Genomic DNA, 24,889 nt, shown 5'->3' with positions numbered 1-24,889 from the left:
TTCCCTCTTCTGTTTTTGATCTCAAACTACAATTAATTCTTCCACCCCCATCTATGGAGGTGGTACCTACAGTTTCTTTTGTTACTCTATTGAGGAGGAAAGAAAAGTTGCAGAAAACCCACTAAGGCAAAGCATGTAATGTTTTTTGAAGAATTGCTTGTGTCATGTGGGGTGGAGCAGTGTCCAAAAATCTCACTGACTTGCTTACCTAGCCAGACAATTTTAGGGTTATTGGACTCCTTATGCAGTTGTTGTGGCTTTTCTGACTGTAATGACATGTTATTCACCTGTCCAGACTCTGACCTTAACTAGCTTTCCCTGGGAATTGAGATGTGCTGAATTTAAATGGAATGACAGAGAATTAATTTCTCTTGTGGTTTTGTAATCTGTCCTTAAAAACTTGAGCTTTTTGTTCCATGTAGAAAAAAACTTGAGCTTTTTGTTCCATGTAGAAAAAGCTTGAGCTTTTTGTTCCTCCTAGGAAGGAGCACTGCAGGATAACTCTCCAAATTCTATATTACTTGAGCCTGCAGGTATAGTTGCTGTATGGAGCAAGGCTGTACAGAATAGGGGTAGATGACATTCCCCTAGAATGTCTTTGCACTCATTTGCATTTGCAGAATATAAACCACAGTTCCATGAGCAGCCCTTGTGGTATTATGGGGACATTTTTGTCTCACTTAGAGTGGGGGGAGAAAGGGTGACAAGCATGCATGCTTTCTAGAGGCTGTAACTCTTTCCCCTGCTTCCTGTCTTAGTACATGGAAGGAGTTTAACTGAAATGCAAATTTAATAAATCTGTGAGATGCTGTTATGTGAGACATGAGAGTCAACTATATAGTGTAGGGTGTTTTTTAAGTGGAAGAATGAATTCTTTAATTCTTGCCATAACAGGATCTGACAGACGTGCAGGTTTTGCCTTGAGTCTCAGTGCTTCTGTACTTATGTCTGTGAGAGAGAGGCAGAAGAGAGAAAGTGTGGCTTATGCTTAGTTATGTTCTCTGTCCATTGCAGCCAGTCAGAACTTCTTTCACACCCAAGTGATTGTCTTCTAGAGAGCTTCTAGAGAGCTCTCTTCTAGAGAGCTCTTCTAGACAGCATGTTTGTTAGGCTAATGCAAAAACTCTCTGTAGGTTGTTGTCTTTTCATGCATCTTTTGGCCATTAAGCCCTGTACCTAAATGCAGCCCACAAGGGTTGGATTCTCTTCTAGCTCTGTCACTTTTGAGACTTCTGCAGTGTGTCATTAACTTCCTGCATTCAGCAGTCAGTTGGATCTTTACTTTCTCTCTGAGAAGTTCTTCAGTTCTCTTGAAACACACACAGTCATGGAAAAGAGATGATATCCCCCAGTTACTCAGCTGCCACCTTCACCATTCTTTCCAGCCTGTCCAAAGCAGAGGCCATGACCTTGTTCCTCAAGATTACTCAGTGCCTCCCAGGATTCCCAACTGATGGGCTATTTTGGCTACCATTATTCCCTGCAGTAAGACACAGGCCATTGCCAGCTTGTTGAATACTCTGGTTTCTGTAAGATAGTGAAAAATTCTGCAAGGAGTAGTTTCTGATTTCCAGTGGACTTGATGGTATTGGCATCACACTACAGTAAGATGAGGAAAAAAGTGTTCTGGTTGTGCAGAACGTACTCTGCCAAAAATCCTGTTGTGGCATTTGGGAAGAATATGCTTGTCTGCTGTCATCTCTAAAGGGCTTTCACTCTGGCAGGACCAGAGGGAGATTTGTGTCTCCTCATACTTCATGATGTTGCACAGGATTACTAGAAAGCACAGGGCTGCACTTGAAATTCAGACACTTCTGTGCAAATATGTCTGTGTAAGGATTCACTTTAGCCAACAAGAACTGCAAAATAGCCGATATTTCACTTGTCTTAAGATTTTTGTGTTTGTTTCTTTTTAAGCAAACAATCCTGTGAAAGCAGCACAACTGTGGTAAGTGACTACCCAACTTTTTTCTACCTCTCAGTTGCTGTTTTCAGGCTAAAAAGATTCTGAAGACAATATATGCTTTAGGATTTGTAGAAACAGATTCTCTGGTGTGGGATGAATTGCTTTGGCATGTCTCATTATGCATCACCAGATTCTTCTTAGGGTCTGTCTGCTTCCATTGTTCAATCTATTTCTTTTATTATTTTTTTATATGAAATCAGACCAAAGTAAAACATACTTCCTTTTTGCTCTTATGCTGTGCTATCAGGCATAATTTGTTCATGTTTTTTTAATCTAAAGCAAAGAAACAAATTATACACCGCTCTTTCACATCTTAACTGCTATGGTGTATATCTTGAATAAAATTATGATGTCCTTAAGAATATGAATTTTGCTTCTCTGTGGTACTTCCCTGAACTAAAAAACATTGTGATGTAGATGTATTGATTACATAAAAGCAAACTTTTTTCTTTCATAGTGCTAAAAATACTCCGGAACTCCATAACTACCAGGTAAGAGCATACCAGTTACAGAGGAAAATGTGGTCTATTCCATATTTTATGGTAAATATTTTTGCTCTTTATAGTTTGTACAGCTGTTTTGCTCCCCTTTCCCTACTCTGGAGTGAGATTTTATGATGTGTCAGAAATAAACAGCACCATATTGGGGTTAAGGAGTTTTCTCTTTTTTCCCGTGTTCTTGGATGCTCTGCAAGCTGAGTACACTCCATTTGCCATCTTCTTTCCCTTCCTTTTCTTTCTGTGCAAGTTAAAGTCTTTGGGACTGTAAATGTGATGGGCCCCAGGAGACTGCTCTGTGAGCAAGCTTTTGTCTAGAGCAGCCTCTCACAGCAGCTGATCGTGACAATTTCCAAGTTGCAATTACCTCCCTCATCACAACACTTACAGAGTTCCCTGCTGGTCAAACTCTTGTTGGGGTTTTTTTAATACACTCCAGAGAAAACATTACCTGATTTTCATCTGTGCTGCTGACAGTCAGTAGGTACTGAGAAAAAGCAAGCTTCCAAACTCTGCATGTGCATGAGAACTTAGTCTTAACACTTTTTATTGAAACCAGTGATTTTGTTTTACTGTTTCTCTTCAAGATCTTGTGGATATAAGAAGGAAGTCCTGTCACCAAAGACAGGAGACATCCTGAAGCCTGCTGTTAAAACCTTTCTTATTCTCCACCTTTGATCAAAGTTGACATTTTTTGATGTGCTTTCTATGAGAAGCACTGGATGTGCCAGGTTGTCTGTCAAACAGGAGAACAATTTTCTTTGCATTGTCCCATGAGTGTGTCCTAATGAGCAAGCTCAGCACCAAGAGGCTTCACTATGTGCTCAATGACATGGGAGAAGGTCAGAAGCATTAGCGTTTCTAGGGTTCACCAGGAAAATAAAAGTGAAAACTTAATAGGGAGCTTTAATATGCTTTCATTAACCATTTCAATGTTTCCATTTGCAGCCCCAGTATCATCCTAATATACATCCTGCTCAGCCACACTGGCATCCACACACCCCTGTGAATGTAAGGTAAGCAATCTTCCCTTTGTGGATAAAAGATGATTAGTTCTTTCTTTATGTTACTTGATATGAAGCTTTGGTGGCCCTGTTGGGCAGTTCTCTGCACATGAAAAGCAAACAAAAGTTAGAAGTATGAGATATAGACAGTATTAAATAACTTCTAAGTTTTGCTTTGGAATATGAATCTTTTTCTCTAGTTGATTTCTAATTCAAAAATCAAAATAGAATGTTAGTGATCTCCTGTAGGGAGTCTGTTGGATAGGGAGCTGCTGTGTAGCTTAATTGCGAATCAATCAGTATTTGTTTGTATTTAATTTCCTAAGACAGAGGAGAAACTCATTTTACTGTAAAGTTAAGCTATTAATAATTATATTCTTGCAGTGGAGCACTGTTTTCATCTTTTGCAGAAATGTATATGAAAAAATGACAAGTACATGGAGCAATTTATCAAGAACATTAGAGATAATGAGTGAAATTATAGCACTGAGTTTTTGAGAACCATTTCACAAAAACATTCCTGCATGTGCTGTTGTGCTATTTTCTTGCATACTTCTTTCTTTGTAGCTAGTGATGAGAGACATTGAGGGAAAATAAATTTTGGAAGAAATTCAGTCCAATTAAAACTCACTTGGTGAAATGCACGGTGAAGGCGTGCACCTGCTGGTGGATATGTATCTATATGTGTACGCATTATAAAAGCCAGCCACTTCTTTATCCTAATAAAAAGTAACCTTTTTAGATGACTCAGGTTTTTAGACAAATAATTACTGTCTTCAGTGAAAAAGACCAATACCCTAATTTTTGTTTCTCCTTATCTAACATTTATATTCTTACATCACAATAGGTAGACTTTGGTTTTAGTGTGGGCAGGCTCTGGGGATGAGGCCAAGTTTAAAATGGATGAAAAGACAATTTGGTGTGAGTTTGAGTCTGAGAATGCAGGAAAAGGGCAAGTACATGATTAGAAATAATAGGCAGAGAAGCAGACAGGCATTGTCATCTCAAAATTTCTAGTGCATAGCAGTGAAGAAGATATTAAATTTGTGTTAGAAACAGGAGACTTGAAGTTGTGTAATGAACTTTGCCTGTATTTCAGGCTCAGGAGTCTTCCTGGTTTTAGGGTTTCTTTATCCAGTTTATTATGAGCTCTTTAAAATGTACAATTTCACATTATGAAAGAGTGGCTGCCAAGAGAGCCTAATGATTTTATAAATCATTTGAGGTTTTGCTGAAATTTTTCTAAAGGTTTCATCACTTACGATACCAGTCCGTGACATTTTAAAGCCAAATAGTTCACCCTGGAGCAGAATGATATTGAAATAAGCACAATAATGTATTGTAGTGTGTGTAGACAACCTCCCCCTTCAGCCCCTCCACTGCCTGGGCAAAGACTAAGGTCAGTGAAATATGAACAATGGCTTTTTTATTGCAAGGCTTGTAAAGCTAAAAAAAACAACCCATACTTAAAAGCTCAGTCATAGAAGCTTGGTAGAAAAGGTGCTCAGAATTTTGGTCCCATTCAGGCAGAAGCATTTAAATGTGTGATTAAAGTGGAAGTTTCAAGTTATTCTAACTTGGAGTCAAAGTGAAATAATTGGATAATTAAAATCTTGGACAGCTTGATTTGAAAAAGCTTATTCCATTTGAATGCAAACTTGAGATCACAACCACAGATGCATAAAATTCCTTCTGCTGTGCATGAAGGTCTGGAATAGGCATGGGCTGAAATTAAATGACTTGTGTAATATATATTATATATGGAGCTTTTGTTGAATAACTTGTGAAATAGTATGTGGAATTGTGTCTCAGTTTTCTTAGAAAATTTCTTTCACTGAAATTGTTTGCAGATTCTTTCAGTGAAATTGTTTGCAGTTAGCTTAATATTTAACCTTCTGGAAAAAAAAATCCAACGAACAGCTGTCATTATATAACTTTAGAATATATCTAAAAAAAAAAGGTAAAATCTAAACCTTGCCTGTGTTTCTGCTACTATAAAAAAAACTTACCAGAATCATAGAATGTCTTGGGTTGGAAGAGACCTTAAAGATCATCTGATTCCAACCCCTGCCATGGCCAGGGACACCTTCCACTAGACCAGGTGGCCCAAAGCCCCATCCAACCTGGCTTTGAACACTTCCAGGAATGGAGCATCCACAGCTTCTCTGTGCAACCTGTTTCAGTGCCTCACCACCCTCACAGAAAAGAATTTCTTCCGTATATATAATAATTGCAGCTTCAATTTGGTAATAAGGTAATGTTAAATGTTGTGGTTTCCTACACAGTGTTCAAAATCGTTGTTTTATTTATTCCCCACTCCGCTGCAATGATTTAGGGGACACAGTAGGAATGGCTGAAGTTAGTTTCTAAGCAGCAATAAGTAATGAGCAACTAAGGAAAAAGATATTTTCCTTGTAGTACTTTTGCAAGTCTCAGAGAATTTCCTGTACTAACTGTAGACTGGGGGTGTTCTTAAGAAAATGCAACTCTGTAAATTACAGACTGCTTTAGTGTTAATTAACTGCACCAGTGCCAAAGGAATGGCAGCACCTACAGAGCTATTTTCATTCATAATAGGATTGCCTTTCTTAACCTTTTGCACTTTAAGGATGTACTGTCATGAGCTCAGTGTTTTGCATGATATGTTTTATTTTACTTGTTCGTTGTACAAATTTAGTTTTCCTGTAGCCTCCTCCCCTTCCCCACCCCCCTTTTGGAATTCCTGAGCATTGATGCACTGTGCTTGTCTGTAACATTGCAAACAGAGAGGGTTTTTAATGATTGAGCTCTGGTTGAAAGCCTTTTGAAATCAGCTACAAGATTCTCAGTTGCTTCAGCAGCTTCAGCATCAGACCTATGGGTCTGTCCCCATTTCCTTGCCATGCTGTAGCTCTGTGTGCATGCCTAGCACTTGCAGGATGAGCTCATGTTTCTGTGTAGCACTCCTAAGTTGACTTCCATTCCTCACTAACCAATAACTGTGCAAATGGTACAGGCCACCCTATCATGATGACAGGCCCTATTGGAAACCCCCCACAAGTGGAGAGGACAGCAATTTACGGTATATCCAGGAACAGAACCAGAAGAATTTAGGAGGAGTCCAAAGCATGGTGTACCAAGATAAACTCATGACGACTCTCTGAAAAAGAGCCATCTTCATTTCACCTGCCACCTTAGACATCATTGCATTCCATGGTCCTTGTCTGTCTGCAGTATGTTCAAAGTGTATTGTGCATAAAGTGTGTGTCTTTGTATGTACATCCATCCTTGTTTAGTGTTTGTGGACATTCTTGGGAAAAGTGTTTTCCATATCTTTGTAAAAAAAAAAAAATCTTGAAAAACCTCTTTTGAATTCTGGTAAGAATTTTCAGTGCCCTGAAACCAGAAATATTTCTGGGGGTTTTCATTCTACCCTAGTTTCAAATCTGTGATCCTCTGCCTGGCGTTGAAGATCAGACATTTGTGCCTTAGTTATTTTTATTACCTTGTGTCTTTTGAGTCAAATTAATAGATTGAGAACATTGTTTTTTAGCGGCATGCAGATAGGGGATTGGAGGAAGGAAATAATTCATTCTGGCAATCAAATTGGCTTGTGGGCCACTAACAAAGGGAGCCTACTGAGGCAGTCATAGGTTTGGATGTTATTTGTTTCTAGTTTTTGTGTTCTGCAGAAGAAAATAGAGGTGCTTACCTAACTTTGAAAACAAATATAGGGAAAGAACACTGTAATAAATTTCACAGAGTATGTAGGTTTTTTTGGTTTTTGTTTTTTTTTTTTTACTTCTTGTATTGATAGCATTCCCCAAAACCATACCTGCTGCTATAAAGGCAAGAATGTTAAAAATGAGTCCTTGCTAAAAGGGTGCTGCTGTCATCTTATATTTAATGTGATTATGGAAGTGAACTTTTAATTACATGAAACTACCTGCTGATAACTTTTCTCTGAATGGGCTCAAAAACACAACATATAATCAGTGCATTAAAAAAATGAGGAAATTCCAGTGGAATAGCTCTATTTTTTTAAAGTTAGACATTTGTGAAGTTGAATGTATATTTTGCAGACCTAGGACTTTGAATTGGACTGGCTGGTATTTTGATCACTTGCAGACTTTTTGTTGTCTTTAAACCAAAAATCACAGTGCCATCTTCGCTCATGCATTTGTTTTAGTTAGGCCTTACATCTGTGGTCTCTCTGAAGTTGTTGGAATGAATGAATCTTCATTTGGGATGTTTTCAAAATGAAGTAGTTTTTAACTTGATTTTGATAAATGCACATTTATAAATGGCTATAGCAAATTTTTTCAGAGGAAATTTGATAGTTTATAACTTTTTGTGAAACACATTTGTTTACAAATGCTATCTTTTATTATTTGTTTTGATCTTTCCTGTATGTGCTAAGTACAAATAAAAAAAATGTCAATCTTGTTGTTCTGCTTATGATGCATTATTTATTTTTGAAAGATTTTGGGGGAGGGTGGGTAGATATGCTTGTACCTGATTTCCCCTGTAGTTACTAATGCTGTGGTGGATCAATGTTTCCAGTACAATCTGTAGAGAGAGCAAGACAATAAAGCAATTGTGCACTGAGATGTGAAAATGCCAGAGTAAGCCTAAGGTGTGTAATCACAGAGGCTGACTTTGGTTTCCCCAGACTAGTCTTCCTCTAGTTCAGCAGCATTTTATTTAAGAAAGGAAGAAAGAGAAACTTTGTTGGAGCCACTGGAACAAAAGTGTAGTTCAGCTGCTGCTCTGAAAGCAGTCTGGAGGAGGGTTTTTTGAATATTCACATTAAAGTGTGAGGCAATGGTGCTTTATTCTTTACACACCTACATTCATAATACAGTGTCATTCTTGTCATATAACCTTGTCAGCTTCCATGTGCTCTGTTGCCAGTGTTCCACCTCATCCTGTGTTGCTGTGTGTGGTTTGGTTTGTTGCTGAAGGTGCACTGAGCGAGGGATCCATTCCCAGACAGACTGCAAGGAAAGACAGCTCAAGGCCCAGCTGGTCCTGTAAGTGTTAAAAAGCCTCAGGCACATTGGGAAGAACAACCTGAGGGCCCTGTGTGCTCTGCAGTTTGTGTGTGTCGCCTCGAGGGAAGCGCTTGTCATTCTGCTCCTCTGGAGAAGGAGCCCACACACTGTGCACTCCCTTTTCCCTTGTTCATCCCTCACCCTCCCTGCTGCCTGCAGAAACCTGAGCCAGCCAAGTCCTGGAGCCGTCAGCTAGGTAAGAAGAGATCAGTGTGTCTGTCCTTCCTTCTTCTAGCCATAGTTGGCTTCCTGTAGCAAATGGGCTAGGATGCAGTTGGGAAGAGGGAGCGTTTCTGCCTGATTCCTCTCTGAGCCCAGTACTGCTCTCACCTGTGCAGCTTACAGCACCCAAACAAAGGTAGATATGGGTGGTATCTGTCTGAACAGGGTAGTAGAAAAGAGTTGCTTTAAATATTAAAAAGCACATTGGTGGTTTTTTCCTAAAATTAGCACAGTTGTAACTCACAGCAGTTTGTTTTTAACAAATCATAGAGGTCTTGTGATGCTAAGATTACAATTTTTTGTTTGAAGCAACACAAAATACTGCAGCTGAAACCAGATTACATGTAGAGAGGGAAGAGAGAAGAAAATGTTTGGTTAAGTCTGTTGTTAAACGCAGCAGCAATTTTTATTTAAATTATTGGGAAAGTTCTGTCCGAAAAATCAATACTACATCTTAATTTTGTGCTGCTTCAGGAATCCTCTGGTAGTTTATAGGCACAAACTCAATATAGGACCTTGATGGCCTGGTATGTGAGTGTTTATACACTGACTGACTGAATTACTTTACCTAGGAGTTCCTCATGAGGAAATGCTGCACACTTTTTACCAAAAAGCATGTTACACAGTCGTTCTAAGTTAACACATTTTAAATGTTATACATGGGAAAGTTTGTTTGTTTGGTTGGTTTTTTTAAAGCCTTGAAGATTGCTAAAAGGAGGTAGCACCTTCTTAATCCAAATGAAACGTGTTCTCAGGGGTACCCATTGAATTGCATGTGCAAACTTTCTCCACCCTGTTCTGAAGTGTGTTTGTTGTCTGAAACCTTTTTATGAATCCAGCATGCACTTAGAAACTTCTGTAATTTGATTACAGGTCATAAACACTATCCTTGGATCAACTGGGGGCGGGGGGATGGAGGGGAAGTCCGAGTATAGCAATAGGTCTTGCAGAAATTGCACTGATCTGAAGTCCAACATGGAATTGCTTCTTCTGTGTGCTGGAGAATTAATTGATACAACTTGGCTGAGGATATCTTTTGATCATCTCTCTGCACACCTTCCTCCTGTGCTTAATAAAGCTGGAAAGCAGATCTTCCCTGCCAGGGCTCAGGCCTGGCTCTACACTCAGTGTGTTTGGATTTGCAGAGGGATTGGCTTTGTAATAACCACAATCCCATGTCCTCTCCCCCAGGAACTGCTGGGGGAATTGAAAAGCTGATGACTCTGTGACACCACATCTGTAACACAAGCTGAAATATATCGCTTTTCAGCCCCAGCCAGGCCCTGGCATGCAAACTAATGACTAATATTGAATACTGAAATATGACACCTGAAATAGAATACTGAAACTGTTGTCACTTTGAATATATTGTTTTAGTGTGGGCTTTTTCATCAAACTTTCATTTTCAGCTATTTTTCTCTAGTTGATGTGAGTCACAGGCAAAGTGAACAAAGGGATCAGGTTTTGTAATGCATTTCTAAAGCTGGCAGTCAGGGGTTTGCATACATAAAAGCAAGAATTAAGTCCTTCTGGACCATGTTATCATTGAACCCATGGGCAAACTGACCAAGAAGAGGATTGTTTTCTCACATTGTGGATGGCAACAAGGCATATATTATGGCTTGGTGATGTAAAATGTGATTTTCTCTTCCTCTGAATGAACACTGCTGAAGATGTCTTTTCAGCTTGCAAAAGAAAGAGTGGCAGAGCTTGCAAGTAATTTTGAAAATGGAACTTTAGGTGCAGGCAAGGAATGAGCTGGGAAACATCAAAGGCAGCAGGGGAAAAATGAAACCGAGTATATCACCTGCTTCTCAGGCATCAGAGTTGGCGAGATGGGGCTCTCTCAGAGAGAGGAGACAGTTCAGAGCTGGAATCATCTCTTTTGAGAGGAGAAATATTTTCAGTTTGTGTATCAAGCAGGCAGGCTTCTACCTGTTTCAAAGGAGAGAAGTTTTGATGGACATCATCTAACCTGACACTCCAGTTCTCTGGAAAGAATGTTGGCAATGAGAGGTTTTCCTATTACTCTGCAACAGAGAACCAAGGAAAACAGACTTGTAGGGCAAATGCTGTCATTGCAGCATTGCTAATGGTAGCTAAAGAGACTCCTGGTGCCAGAGCTGCTATAGACCAGCATTAATGGACATAAATTAGGAAATTTAATTTTTTAAATTGACCTCGGAGTCTGTGTGTTGTGGTTTGAAAGGGCACTGATCCACCAGGACCCTGGCTTCTTTCGTTAAGACCGAAGTTTCATGTGAACCTTGAGAACCAGCTTGAACTAACAATATGCACCCTAACCAAACTTTTGCTGCATTGTGAGGATGGAGATTTTGAACTGTGTCAGAATAAATACTTTTTTTCCTATGTTACAGCCAAACTGCACATGCTTAGAAAATCACAATGCTCTTATGCTGCTCCCAAATTTTAGTGTCAAAGAGCTTGCAAAAAAATCAGTCCTCCTTCCCAGCAGGCACATAGAAGGATGCAGCTTTTGGAAGAAAACAGTCCTAGTCAAATCAGATCAGAAAAAACATGTAGAGAGGTGGGCCACACTTTTCTGTCTACCTCCTGCAGTACATGGTAAAGCAGTGTGTGGTGATCATGAAGGTGTTGTTTGGCTTTCCTTGCTTTCTACCTACTCTTGCACCTTGAAGGGACTGGCCAAAGAGTTTCCCTTTCTCAGTGCTGTTGCTCTTGTTGCCACTGCATCACCAAAAGAAACCACAACAAACAAGAAACCTCAAAAAAACCCCAACAGATAATTCAGTTGGCGTTCTTCCATTGGTATGAATCATTTCCAGTAATAAAGCTACAGAGTAAATGCTGTTCTCAAGCACTTACTAATGACTGCTTCATGACTGTGCTTTAAAGCAAAACAACTTACTTTCACAAAGCTGATTTCACAAGTGTAATCTGAATTTAATTGTGAAGTTCCCGTGTCAGGCCTCCCTGTGTGCTGTCCCCTGCAGATATGAGTAGCTTGCTATGGAAGGTACAAGCATGTCTGTAACAACTTGCATATTGCTTTTAATTTATGCATGTAATATACTATCAGTTTTGAACAGGAAGAAGAGATTTTTAAAAAACCAAAAACCTTTCTTTTCCATCTAGCTTTTCTAAAGATGATTTTTTTTCCCCTTTCAGTTAGAATCTTGGCAGACTTGACACACAGATTGGTGGAGATAAGTAGTTCCACAGCCTGACCCAATGTTACTTCTTTGTTTTGTGTTATTTTGTATAGCAGCTTTCTAATGGCTGTGGGATATTTCTTTGGGTTTGGTGGCACCTTATCTTCTATGATCTGTTGCCTGTATCTGTTCAGAAGCAATCTAGTTTGTCACTGGCAGAAGAAGCATTTATGATGACTGCCTTAATCATCACGCCCTCTCAGAACTGAGGAATCTGCCAATTTAAAATTAAGATAAATGTTCAGCTGTGGCTATGGGAACCAGTGGAAGTGCCCCTAGGGTTCTGTTTTCAAATTGCCACCACAATTATATTTTCACCATGAACATACTATCTTTGTAGTGTGCTTGATTTTTTTTTTCCATTTTCATCTTTCTCCTCCTCTTTCCTTTCCTCTTCATTTTCCTTTCATAGCAGTAGTAGTATGACCTTTATCTTTAAAACTATCAAACAGCAAAATCTGCATCGCACAGATGATGTTTTGGATTACACAAGAGCAGGTGTTTCATACAAGAACAGTTTGGAAAACCTCTAGTTGGTGGCTTACCAATGTCTTATGCTGATGGATTTTAAAAAACACTATTTCTTTTTTTTTTAACTGAGGCAATGAAAAACCTCTTCTACTTTCTGAGTCACAACAAAAATGAAAGAATTAGCCACACCTAATTAGAAGTAGGAAGTACTGATCTAATGCAATTAAACTCCAGATAAGAAGCTAATTATTTGTAAGTTACTTTTTTCTCCCTAAACCCATAACACTCTGTGCTCGAGTTCTAATGACAGTAGCTTACCTGCCATTACCAATTTCTGCAATTTTGTCTTCCTTAGAGAAGTAGAAATACAAATCATTAGTGAATCTCCAGTGCTCTGTAAATTGTGTAATTGCACAGTAATGGACTAAGTACCTAAACAGATGTCAGAGTGGCTGTTTCCTTTCATCTCCGGGGACCAAGGCCATGAATATTAAGGCCTGGCTGGCAAGCAGCAGAACCAGCATCAGGTGCCTGCGAGCCGAGTCTTTCTCATCACTAAGAATACAGGAGTCAAACAGGAAGGAAGAGCTCAGGAAAAAATGGGTCAGGCAAACAAAAAGCTCAAGTAGAGGGTTTAGGAGAAGCAGAGTTTTACAGTGTTATGTGCAAAAGAAAGGAACTAGAAAATGAAAAGGAATGGATTCTGCTAGAAACTCTGAGAATGGTGAAGAGGAATTAAAGCAGCAAGGGAGCTTTGTGATTTCAGCATCTGTCTTCAGTACCTGGGGCTTTCTAAATCAGTAGTAAGGCTGATTTGAAGCAAACTTCAAGGAACTTGAATGTAAAATTGGATGCTACTTCTGTATCAAAATTTCGAGCCCGGGAGGCCTTTGTTTGTTATGACTCATTTTCAGTTTCAATGGTTACATTTAATGTTTGTGTCTCATTCTGTTTCTGATTAAAAAAAAAAAAACTGTGAAAATGGCTTTAAAGGTAAAACGAACAGTTTCCTGCTGTAAGTTGGATGAGTTGCCCAAGTATTGAAGTGAGAACCTGCCCAGAGATAGGGCAGAGGTTGCAAGTATGTAATTAAGAGAGGTCTTGCTGTGCTGAGTGATTGATTTTGTACTACTTTTACCTGTTAATACTGTGTTTGTGTTTTAAAAAGGGCAAAAATCTGTAACCTAAAAAGAAGTCATTTGTGTAGCAATGGAGTCGGTTGTGCTCACGCTGGACTTTAAAGTTATGGCAAATTACTGAAAATTCACAAGACAACATATTTTTTGTAAAGCATTAGCACAGTTCATAATCAGAATCATTTAGAAGCATGCAAATTAAACAGTTTGGTTAATTTCTTTTAAAACAAGTTTTTTTTCTCCAGCTTAGTAAGGATGGAGACAGAAAGGAGATTTTGTAAGATGGGAGCATATTGTTAAGGGAAGATAAATCCAGTGGATTGGCTTCAAGGCTAAAGGGATTACACCTTTCTAATCTGCCAGATGCAAGGCTGCTGTAGTTCCTGGCTTCACAGCCCAGGATGACATGCTGAGCATTCCTTCCAGAGATGTAAATGCTCACTGAGAACCCACTCAGCCAGCTTTGCCGAGGAGGAGAGGGGCAGTACCTTGAGCAGCATCTGCATACACCAACAGCAGCTCCCAAATGTGGGGCAGCACGGAGAGCTCCATCCTCAGTGCAAACAGAAAATAGGACTGCAGTTGAGAAGATGCCCTGGACTGTGGTGATCAGAGTTTGACCAGCCAAGCTGACTAACCAGCAGATTGCTTACATGGGGCTGGTTATTTTTCTCCTATGCATCCTGAATGAAATTCATCCTGCACGTGAATTCACCTCTTTCCTTTCTCTTGTCTCCTTGCAGGTACCCCTGCTTTTTACTTGCAATGCTTCTGGTTTTGCTAAGTCCATACTCAAATGTCCCAAGGCTTCCACGATAGTTTGGATCTTACACAGAGTTACTGACAGAGTTTCTTGGCCAGTGCTGGCCTTGCATGGCTCTTCTCACCCAAGAGACCCTGATACTTCAGAGGTCTGTGATGTTTGGCCATTGCTCATAGGTACCTGTGAATTTCAGCAATCCTTCTGGGCATGCTCTGTAGCATTTTTTAGCTGCTTCTGCCTTAATCTTAATGTCCAGCAACTTCTGTTGCATCCTGTGATTTCTGGTGTTCCCCTTTCCTAGCTAAGCCTCAGGCCTGTGCCTGCTTCTCTCAGCACCCTTTGGCAGCAGTGTGCTACTGAGCACAGTGGAGATGAGACAGGGATGTGCTTAGCTCACAGGACCTGAGTTATTTAATGAGTTAAGTGGTGGGAAAAGCTGCACCATGGCTGGCAATCTGAGATCAGCTGCAGGCTGCCTCAGAGGCCACAGCTCTTTGCCTGGCTTTGCTCCTGTTTTAACCTGAGCTGGCTTGCTTGGATTAGCCACCCCAAGTTGTATTATTTCCTAAGGACAAGGAAATTTGCCTTTGCCTCTGTCTGAAAGGGGAAGGCAGCAGACTTGAGGGAGGATCTTGTTGGTCTTAGAAAATTTTATGTCTGCTTTTCAGAGTTTTCTCATCTACAAGGACATCTGGGACAATGAATTTTTTTTTGACAGGTGATTAAATATCATTAGCTATTGTTAGTGTTAATTAAAAGCCTTTGTAAATGAAGAAAAGCACGCTTAGTTCCCCAGTGGGCATATTTTGCATGACAGTTTTGCAAGACTGTATTTTTTTTAATGATCTTTATGCAGATAAGGTGAAATCTATGAGGACAATGTCTTTATTGAGTCAAGATTTGTTCCTTGGTATTTTATTAGAACATGCTGTAGGCTTTATTCTGGTGAAGAATTCCAGATTAGTCTTGCTTCAAAACTTAGTTCAGCATCTTGTGTCCTACAGCAGGCTTCTGTCACCATTTATTAATATATTTTTTCCCTATTATAATTTTCTCTTTAATTTCAAGGTTTTCTGGGAGCAGGCTGCTGGCTGCCTGCTCTGCTTTCTGAGGTATCCCTAGGATTGGATGAGGACTGTGGATCATCCCTGGCAGCAGGGAAAGAAATCTGCAACACAATTTTCCATGCCTTCCCTGAAGGAAGCAAATGGGCCAGCTGTGATGTTCTGGTGTCAGAGCAGAGCAAGGAAGTGTAACCACAATGTTAGCTTTAGTTACACTTCACACAGCTCAGGAAGCCAATTCTAGCCAGCAAAGAGATCTTGGTTACATGGTGCAGGAAGAAAAAACAACATAGGTTTGGTTTTAGCGATCCCAGTTTTCCTTTACTTAGGAATAGTCATTGCATTTATATGTCCCAGTCCTTGGCTGCAAAATGAAAGTTCACCCTCTCTCCTGTTATTGCAGTCGTCCTGCTGTGGTCTGTGTTCCTTTCTCATGTAATCCTGGGTCAAGTCTTTTGCTTCAGTACAATATCCCTGGCTATTAAGTGATATCCACACACCTTCTTCCTATCCCCTCATTTCCTCTTCTTTCCTCTCCACAGGGACATTTTCAGAGAATGCAAAATTCCTTCTCTCTCTGTGCCACTTGCCATGCTTCAGCAAAACAAGTGGTATGTGAGACTCTAAGCGTGATTAAAGGAAGTTTAGCTAAAAGTTCAGTGTAGTTTATTTGGTTGGGAGTTTTTAACTGCTTTTGAAGCATGGGCAGGCAATTAACCTGCTTCTACCCTCCATCTTCCCAGTAAAGGGAGATACTAAACCCAAAAATTAATGTTTGGCTTTGCATAGCTGTTAAGTTTCCTCCCTCTGGCTGCACACTGAAATTTCACATGCAGTGGCTGCTTTCATTACATACACATTAATACACATATATGTTAACAGGCACTGCAACACTTCCCCTAGCTGCCATTTGGGAGCACATCTAAAGCCCATTTTGATGTTGGAGAAGGCATTGTAATGACACGGCGATGGGTGATACATCTCCCAGCACATTCAGTACAATGCCAGCAGTGTGAATTTTTGCTGCCAAAACCCGTGCAAATCACCACCAGGCTTGCTCCGAGCTACAGATGGGGGAGGACTGAGAGCAGTTCTGAAGATGTTTGTGGAAAGTTTGAGGATTTTTAAATACTGGAAAATAGCAGTGGTTTGGTGCAGGAGGAATGTTCAAAGCAAATAGAGGTGGGTGTGGTAATTGTTGAAGGTTATTTATCACAACCAGACCTGGAAGCCTGGGATCTTCTTAAACCACTGTTCAGCTGTGGTAGGAAAGGTCTAAACTCTTAGAGTCATCCACAAGGCATGATAGTTTGAGCCTGCTTTCTGCTCTTGCCCCTCCAGCCTACCCATGGAGAGGAGAGAAGAAAGCCCCACCATTGCTCTCCAAGTGTAACTTCATACAGGTGGAGGAGGCTAAAGGAAGAGTGGGGAAAGAGGGGCATGGGCAGGGTGCAGGAATAAGCTTGCTCTGGGACACAGGTGCAAGGTGTTTCTGCAGAGCTACACCAGGAGACTGAGGCTGGTAGCTGGGAGGATGGCATGGAAAGGCAATCACATTTTTTAAAAAAACCCTTGTCACTCATGGGTTACACCAAAATGGGAGTCCTTGCATACCGGGCCTGTCATGGATGAGAGAAAAATCCTGATCAGGTACTGATCTTAGCACATCAGAAGGATTAGGGCACAGCTCAGGAGGAATGTTTTTGCTGTTGGGTAAGAGTAATACGTCACAGCTGAGGTTGTGGGGCTGGAAACCTGACCAGTTTTGGAAAGGACCTGATATTCTTGAACATCATATGTTAGACATGAGTCAACAATCCCAGACTATATTAAAAAAATGTCATGTTCCATTGTGTAAACAAGAGTAGATCCTGTAGGACATGGGAAGCAACCCTTCCTCTTTGAAACATGTTTGCAAGGCCTCAGGTGGAATGGGGTGTCCCATTCTTAGCACCACATGTTGGAAGCAGAGCAGGGGGCAGCTGGGTGGACAGGGATGGCAAGATGTCTCAGAGCTGCATATAATGTGCAACCTGTGAGGGGCAACTGAGGAATTCAGAGCTCTACAGATCCAGAGGGGAGGTGTAAAGGGCCATTTTCAAAAACACAGGCTTCTGTGGCAAGAAATAACCTTCTTACTGTGTCTGTGATGGATGGGAGATAAAATAGTGGCTTAAATTGCAGTAAAAGAGACAGAATAAACAAAGAAATAAGTGTAGACATGTTGAGACAGTGAAATTGATTGCACAGGAGGGTCATGGAGTCTCTGCTAGTGAGAGTGTTGGAGGTTCAGTTCAGGTAACACAGGCCCACATACTTTGGTTTTGAAGGCCTTCAAAAAGTTTTCTGTTCCTTATTTTCCTATGTCCTCTTAACACTGTTGTGTGTGTGGATTCTGTACTAGAGATATAGTTTGGTAAAGAGTAGGTGACTGCAGCACATGAAATCTAAGAATGTCAACTGAAAACAGCTTTTTGGGTAAAGTGTCAGGAGGGTAAAACTGAGACAGAGGACTAGTAATGTAAATGAAAACTGTAAAATAGGAAAGGAAGTTAGTAGATATGTGTTATTTGCCTTGTTCCTTGATGTGCTGCCTTTTTGGTGAGAAGGAAGTAATTAATGTGAATTTGAGGCTAAAGGCAGCAGTAACCTTCTTGTGAACACTGAGTGGCATTTTTGAAGGTTCAGCCTGCAGAAACTGAATCCTCAGGAGTGCTTTTTCCTGACTGAGGGACAAAGAAGAAAGAAATGTTTGCTTCCTTTGCACACTTGCCTGTAGGGCTCTGCCTCATTTTTCTTGAAGGACAGGAGCTGTCTGTATAGGAAACAGCTGGAACTTGTTGAGAAAGCCACACAAGTAAATCACAGCAGAGAAAAGGAAATCTGCAGGACAGCTGAATGATGTTTAAAAAGTAAACCAAAGGTGTGACATTGGCATACTAGGATGGCCAGAATGCTGGTGCAAAAGAAAGGATGAAAACTACTACCTGTCCACATAATGCACATAATCTGAGAGCATTAGTTAATGTCTGGGGAACAAGTACAAATTCCTGGAGGTCAGGAGTATGAACACTTCAGCATATGGTTAAAAAGTTGGTTCACTGAAAGTAGTAATTTATTTACATCAATAGACTGGGAAGGATACATGAGCATGTTTTCTATTCAGGTAAGCCAGATAGAAGCAACCAATATAAGGCAAAGTTAGCAACAAAAGGATGCATTGAGTGGAAAAGTGTCAAGTCTCTATCTTTAGGCAGTGGAAGAACAGAAAAGTGAAACACCTGATATGAGATAATAATGATGTCACCTTGTAGAAACTGCACTAAGATACCTAATATCCCCCTAAAATATGTATGAGAGAGCACATAGAAAAGGGATTTGGACTACTTATGATATTTTTGTTTGGGTACTGTCAGATTTTCTAGTTGGCAGGCTCTGGGGCTGCTGCAAGGCCTGTTGTTTCTGATTGTTCAGTAACTCCTTGGCAGTGAGGGTATCTGTGCCAATGCCCAGCCTCATATGCACTGGACATGCAAGAGTTGGCTGACTCTGAGATAAGCTTGCCTTGCCATCTGTCATTTGCTGCCAGCCCTGGAAGAGTGCAGGTGACCACACGCTTTTATATGGCCGGCAGTTTGAACGGGGGATTTCACATTGGAGAGCACTGCCTGGGTAGTGACACCCTGTCTGCAGCTTTTTGACCTGCTGTTCTCAAGGATTTCAGAGCATAGCTGAACATCAGCTTTGTTGGGCTAGCTCTTTACTTCTTTGATGTAATGCTCTCCCTGCATTTTACATTTTACATGTTACCCTCCTCTCTGGACAGTCAAGAAATACATCTAGAGGATTTGGTGCACATTTGCCCTCGTGCCAGAGGTCAATTCAGTTGGCTCATTCAGTGCTCAGCTTCTTCTCATTTCAGCATGGAAGACACCTTGAGACCATAGCAGTATGAGGAGTCAGTGTAAGGATTTGGTGTGAATTATTTTGAAAAGACCAATTGAAAATCTGCTAAACCAACCTGCCAGAGGGTGAAATGAAAATCCCTACATGTAGGACTTTGTGTCCTGAAAAAAATTAATCAGATGGAAAAAAAAAAAAAAAAGATGTGCTGAGGATCCATCCCTAAACTCATTTCCCAGTAGAGTTTTAACCATGTGAACAAAATCACCTATCTTCTCAGTCAAAAAATGTCACGCCAATCCAAGGCCCTTGAAAGGAAAGTGCAGGAGAGCTGCTACAATTAGTGTGCAATCTCATTAGCCTGTGCCATTTTCCCCCTGTAGGCACTTGCTTGATGTGATTATAGCAGTAAAAATATAGTGCAGTTTGAAAAGACAGACCAGTCCTGCATTATTTGAGCTCACAAAAGCTATTCCCTGTGTATCAGACACCTATTTCTATTGTTTCCTTAAGGCAAAAAAGCCATCAGAAGTGCCTTTATTGGCAGTGGTTGCTTCATGCTGGGAACCTGCCAAGATTAATATACACAACATTCCCCTCCCCGCCTCCTGCTTTCAAAAAGTAACCAGCATAAAAGTATTATTCAATTAGTACCCAGTCAGAAACCTCATGTTGTCTGAAGTTGTTACTAAGAAGACAGTGGTTATTAATGATGTACCAAACTGCGTGTTTCAGTAGAACTTTGGAAATGATACAGATGTGTTTATTTACCAGATGACTGGTTAATTTTGCTTTGAATCACTGAGTAATCTGCAGAAAACATATGCAGCAACTATCTTAGGTATAATTTATTCATTGTTCCTTTAATTATTCGGTTTGCCTTCATTTCATGTTGTCAGGTTTTTTGGCTGCTGTTATTAATAAAAGCAAACTGAAAGCCCATGCAGCTGAAGATAAAATTTCTTTAGCATATTTCAAATAGGCAGGGGATTCATCTTTTGTTGAAATGGATTGATTTACTGCAACTACTGTCTAATGCACTACTATAGAATAAGTTAAAACATTATAAAATTTTTAAGCACTCTTCTGAGGAAAGCACATTCAAATCGTTTGCAATATCTGTGTAGAATTATCTCAATCTTTTTTGGTTGCTGGAATGGAGAGAAAATATCACTTCTAGAAATTCATTGTAATTTCAAACAATAAACTGAAACACTATCAGTTAAAGCTAATGAAGAAAAGCAGCACTGTAATTTGTCACCTTTCAGTTAGAGATGATGACTTAAAATGTCAATGTGTCCCCGTTTGCCAGCTATTGCAGATTGATGATAGTTAATCTCCTGACTAAACACATGAAAACCCCCCACCAAGACCCAAACTAGTTATACCAGCACCAGTACAATTCCTTTTTGACCAAGTGCTATTTTGTATGTTGTTATCTGTAAAATGTTTTATTTCCCAATTTTTTCCCTAAGTCAGAATTTTTTTATAGCTATTTTGCATCAAAAATGTAGAGACCTGAACATTCTCAGAAATGTAGTCTTACTCTGAGACTGTTCCTAGGTCTGCTCTTTGGACAATTTCACTTTAAAAGAGTTGTTGTTTTCTGCTTGATGATTTTCTTTTCCCAGGAAAGATTCTAGCAGAGATTACATACTGTGTAAAATCAAAAATAGTTCTGATCTTAAAGTCATACAAACAAGCAGAGGCATCCTTTTTTCTCATCACGTAAATCTTGTGGAGATAGAAAATTGTAAAGATTTGGGATAAAAAACCATATTTTATTTACAAAAATGCTGAGCAATTTTTCCCAAGAAAGTTTTCACTCTGTCTCTCCAAAAGTACAATTGGTTCTACTGTTTACCGCTCTAATTTGAACTGGATTTATTTTGTAGCTATCCGTTGAACAACAGCGATCTGCATCCGTTCAGCATTGAGGAGAATGGTGGGACTCCATACACCACAAAAATGGCTGCAAGGCACCACCACCACCATCGGCATCACCACCACCACGCCAATTACGGTGCCCTTACTCCTGAAACCAAGGACATTGTTTCCGCAGTTCCAAATCCAACCAGTAAGTCCACTGCAGTGATTGTTATTTCAGTGACTGTGCTGCTTTCAGGTCTGTCTCAGGCAAGGAGGCAAAGGAAAGGAAAACAGTGTGCATTTCAGTTTTGCTCCTTGAAGAATGTGCTTCCTGTTATTATTTGCTAGCTTTGTAGCATATACAAATGAGACAAGATTTGCAATTTCCTTGGTTTGCTGCAGGGTTGTGGGATTTGGTGTTAGGTGGGTGTTCCATAGCTGAACAAATACCCCATTAGTCACAGATACTGCCTCTCTAACCACTTTTTGGCACAGGCTCCTTTTTCATTGTTACTATTTCTTTGTATAGTTTCACAAACCTACCCTCATCTGCTATTGTCTTTTGCTGATCTGTCCAGCTGGCCCTCAGCCCTCATTGTGTGGATCTTGTTTTCATGTCTGGGCACAGGCAGCAGAAATTTTGGAGCCCTGGACATACAGCATCTTGCTCTTAGTTTGGGTATTTGGAATAATCGCAAGCTTTAGCAACCAAGACTGTAATATTCTTGCTTCCTTAGTGAAGAAATTTTTGGCTTGTAGAAAGCTACAAGGAGAGAAGCCTATTCACTCCTGATGCAGTCTGGGGGAGTTTGGGTGGAAATCTCTGCTGCTGAGCGTGTACAGGCACTTTTAAGCGTACAGAGCTTGGCCAAATATTTTACACAGGAACTGGAAGAGAAACATCCCTGTCATTGAGCATCGCTTTCCAGATTTACAATCTCTGCACTCTGCAGTGTGTCAGATGCTGAAGTTGTGTAAGAATGTCAGATGATGGGCAAAACAAAATATGATCTATTATATTCCTTGTCTCCAGGAAATTATGAGTTCTTTCCTTGCCCAGTTTTGGCTTTCATAACTGTAAATGACCCTGAGATAGCTGTCCATTGTGGAATCATTCACCCTCATCAATTAATCTGATAATTTTCAAATTCCTGAAACCAGGTTCTTGGACTGTACTGGGTGACCCTGACCGTAAGCAGTCCTACCTCAGCAGTATCGCATAGGCATCTATCTGGACAGGCACTTTAACCATACTTTGTTTGGAAGATCAGAAACATTTTCTTTCCCCAAGAGAGTGCGATACTTTTTAGGTATTTGCATCTCGGCCCTGCTGTGCAGCCACCGGCACCCCTCAGGAGGGGAATGCGGGCTGTGCCGGTGTGGGGCAGCCCCGGCCCTGTGCGGGCTGTGCCGGCCCTGTGCGGGCTGTGCCGGTGTGGGGCAGCCCCGGCCCTGTGCGGGCTGTGCCGGTGTGGGGCTGCCCCGGCCCTGTGCGGGCTGTGCCGGCCCTGTGCGGGCTGTGCCGGTGTGGGGCAGCCCCGGCCCTGTGCGGGCTGTGCCGGCCCTGTGCGGGCTGTGCCGGAGTGGGGCTGTCCCGCCCCTGCCCGGGCTGGGCCTCGGCCCGGCGCTCCCGTGGCCGCCCCGCACGCCGGGCTGGGCGCTGGGGGGATGCTGGCACGGCTGTGCTGGAAAACCTCTCCCGGCTATCAGCCTGGCACCGTGGGAGGCGGTGACCTTTCTGGGGGGTGTGCCAGCCCATATTTTCCTTTCCCAAATTAGAGCTGAAGCATGCCAGGAAATTCATTGAGAGCCAGCTATGCTGCTGCTGTTGAGCGTCCCGAGCCAGAAGGCACTGCCGGCCCTGCTTTCCCCGGCCCCCTCCTCGGGGCTCCCATCCAGCCCCCAGCTCCGTGTCAGGTTCCCCTCTCGGTGCCCCACTTCAGTCCCCGCGGTGCTGCTGGTCTCCAGCTCCCCACTGCCCTGCCGTGGGCCCACCTGTGGGACAGGAGGTAATTAAAGAAACAGCAAAAACCACTTGGCACAGGGTGTTTATTCCAGCACTCTGTCTCCTCTCAGGTCACACAGCTCTCCTGCTTCTCCTTATTGCAGAAACAACCTTAGGAAAAGCCTAGAAGAGCACAAGGGCAAACATCAGGAGCATTCTCTTTGTGCTCAGTGAGATGAAACTGGGGCCGGGGAGGCTCCATGTCCTTCCCCAGACATGGGGAGAGTGAGCCCTCTCCCTCAAACTGGCCCTGGTGGTGGGGAGCAGTGTCCCTGGCCTGCCTGGCAGCTGCCATGCTCTGAAGGGGACTTGAGAAGCCAGGGTGTGTATGGCACCTGTTGCTGGAGACAGATTCACCTTTCTCTTCACTTGGTCTGCTGAAGACTGCTCCACACTATTTGATGCAGAAGAAGAGAATCAGTGCTGGTTCTTGCTTAATGCCAGTAGCACCAAATGCCAATTCCCAGTTTCTCTAAGGGAGTGGAAAGGGATGGGACACCTCCAGGGGGAGGCTGTGGTGCAGCTGTGCTGACTGCTCCCAGCTGAGCTGTTCAGGCAGCTATGCATGCCATGTGCTGGGTGTCTTAATACTGCTGTGCTGCCCCACTGCAACCCATTGCTGATCCTCTGTGGCACCTGTGCATTCGGCTGGAGGTGCAAAGCTGATTTCCCTTGAGAAGCCAGTTCACGGTTATATCTGGCATGTTCATGCTGTGAGAGCAGTGGCAGTCTGGGTAGGAGCACTTCCCTTAAAACAGAATCCGACTTACTCATTTGCTGCTTGGGGTGATGGGTTTAAGTGCCTTTTCAAGGTTGGTGCTCCAGGGACTAGGGTTGGTTTGTTTTTAATGGTTTCATTAAAATGCTGCTCAGGCTATTTCAGCTGAGAAAACTCTTGTAGAGAGCCTGTGGGAAAGGTTCACAGTGCATGTACTGAAATGGTTAGGAGCATGCTGGCCATTGGCTGTTTATGCAGGACATGGCACAGTGTGTGGGCCAAGAAAAAATCAGGCAGAGAGGAAACACTATCAGCAGTCTGCCTCAGGAACGTGAGGACATGGGGGACTGATGTCTGGCTCCAGGCTGTGTGGAAAGGCCAGTGCTGGGAAAGTGTTTCTAGGAAGTAAGTGGTCACTAAAATGGGGATGCTCTCAGGAAAGAGGGTGCTTGTGACCAAAATATCTTAAGTGGAAATGCCTGAAGAGCAAAAAGATCTCATGGGGTAAATACGCTGTCCTAGCAGAAACTTCCCCCTAAGGCTTACAGAGGTGACACCAGCACTTAACCTACCTTGTGCTTTTCCATGGGACCACAGGTGTTTTGTGACTTGTTCCAGTTGCTATGGACTGGACTCATCACTGAGCTCTGAGATGGTTTTGGATTCATCTGAAGTGGAACATGGAGTGACCCACTGATATGTACCCAGCAGCAGGCTGGGAGGGAAAAAGCATATGCCTTTCTTCCACTTACATCTATTCTGAGAAATTCCAAAAGTCCAGTGCAATTAGTGGGACATAGGCAGGAGGGAGGGAAACAACAATGTGCCCAGCCAGGGTTCCTTTAAATGCTAGTGCATGTTTCCCAGCAAACACACAGCACAGGACTTTGTCACAGAAACAAACAGAAAACAAACCCGGGCCAGATCTGCCTGATTTTTCACATTCCAAGTAATTTGTCTGCTTCAATTACTGGAGGAAGTGAAATCCAGTGAAACAAATCTGACGTGTGTGTTTATGAAGGCAGCTCAGCAGAAGATGTTGTT

The 24,889-nt window shown here is 41.7% G+C and overlaps 1 protein-coding gene across 3 annotated transcripts in view; it reads left to right on the top strand.

Annotated features, from left to right (window-relative positions):
• The window catches only part of EPB41L4B (erythrocyte membrane protein band 4.1 like 4B), a 170,920-nt gene that overhangs the window by 74,889 nt on the left and 71,142 nt on the right, over window positions 1-24,889 (top strand). For 2 of the 3 annotated variants that reach the window (XM_063163769.1, XM_063163760.1), the window contains exons 13-16: window positions 1,918-1,948; window positions 2,424-2,457; window positions 3,412-3,479; window positions 21,149-21,330. In XM_063163769.1, coding sequence (XP_063019839.1) covers window positions 1,918-1,948; window positions 2,424-2,457; window positions 3,412-3,479; window positions 21,149-21,330 — 315 coding nt within the window. Of the gene's footprint in view, window positions 1-1,917; window positions 1,949-2,423; window positions 2,458-3,411; window positions 3,480-6,462; window positions 7,901-21,148; window positions 21,331-24,889 lie in introns of those variants that run through there. The other variant, XM_063163778.1, reaches the window with a different exon arrangement.

Source organism: Melospiza melodia, chromosome 1 (assembly GCF_035770615.1).
Source record: "Melospiza melodia melodia isolate bMelMel2 chromosome 1, bMelMel2.pri, whole genome shotgun sequence".
NCBI lineage: Eukaryota > Metazoa > Chordata > Aves > Passeriformes > Passerellidae > Melospiza > Melospiza melodia.
Note: the sequence above shows the minus strand (reverse complement) of the source record. Positions and strands in the feature narration are given on the sequence as shown.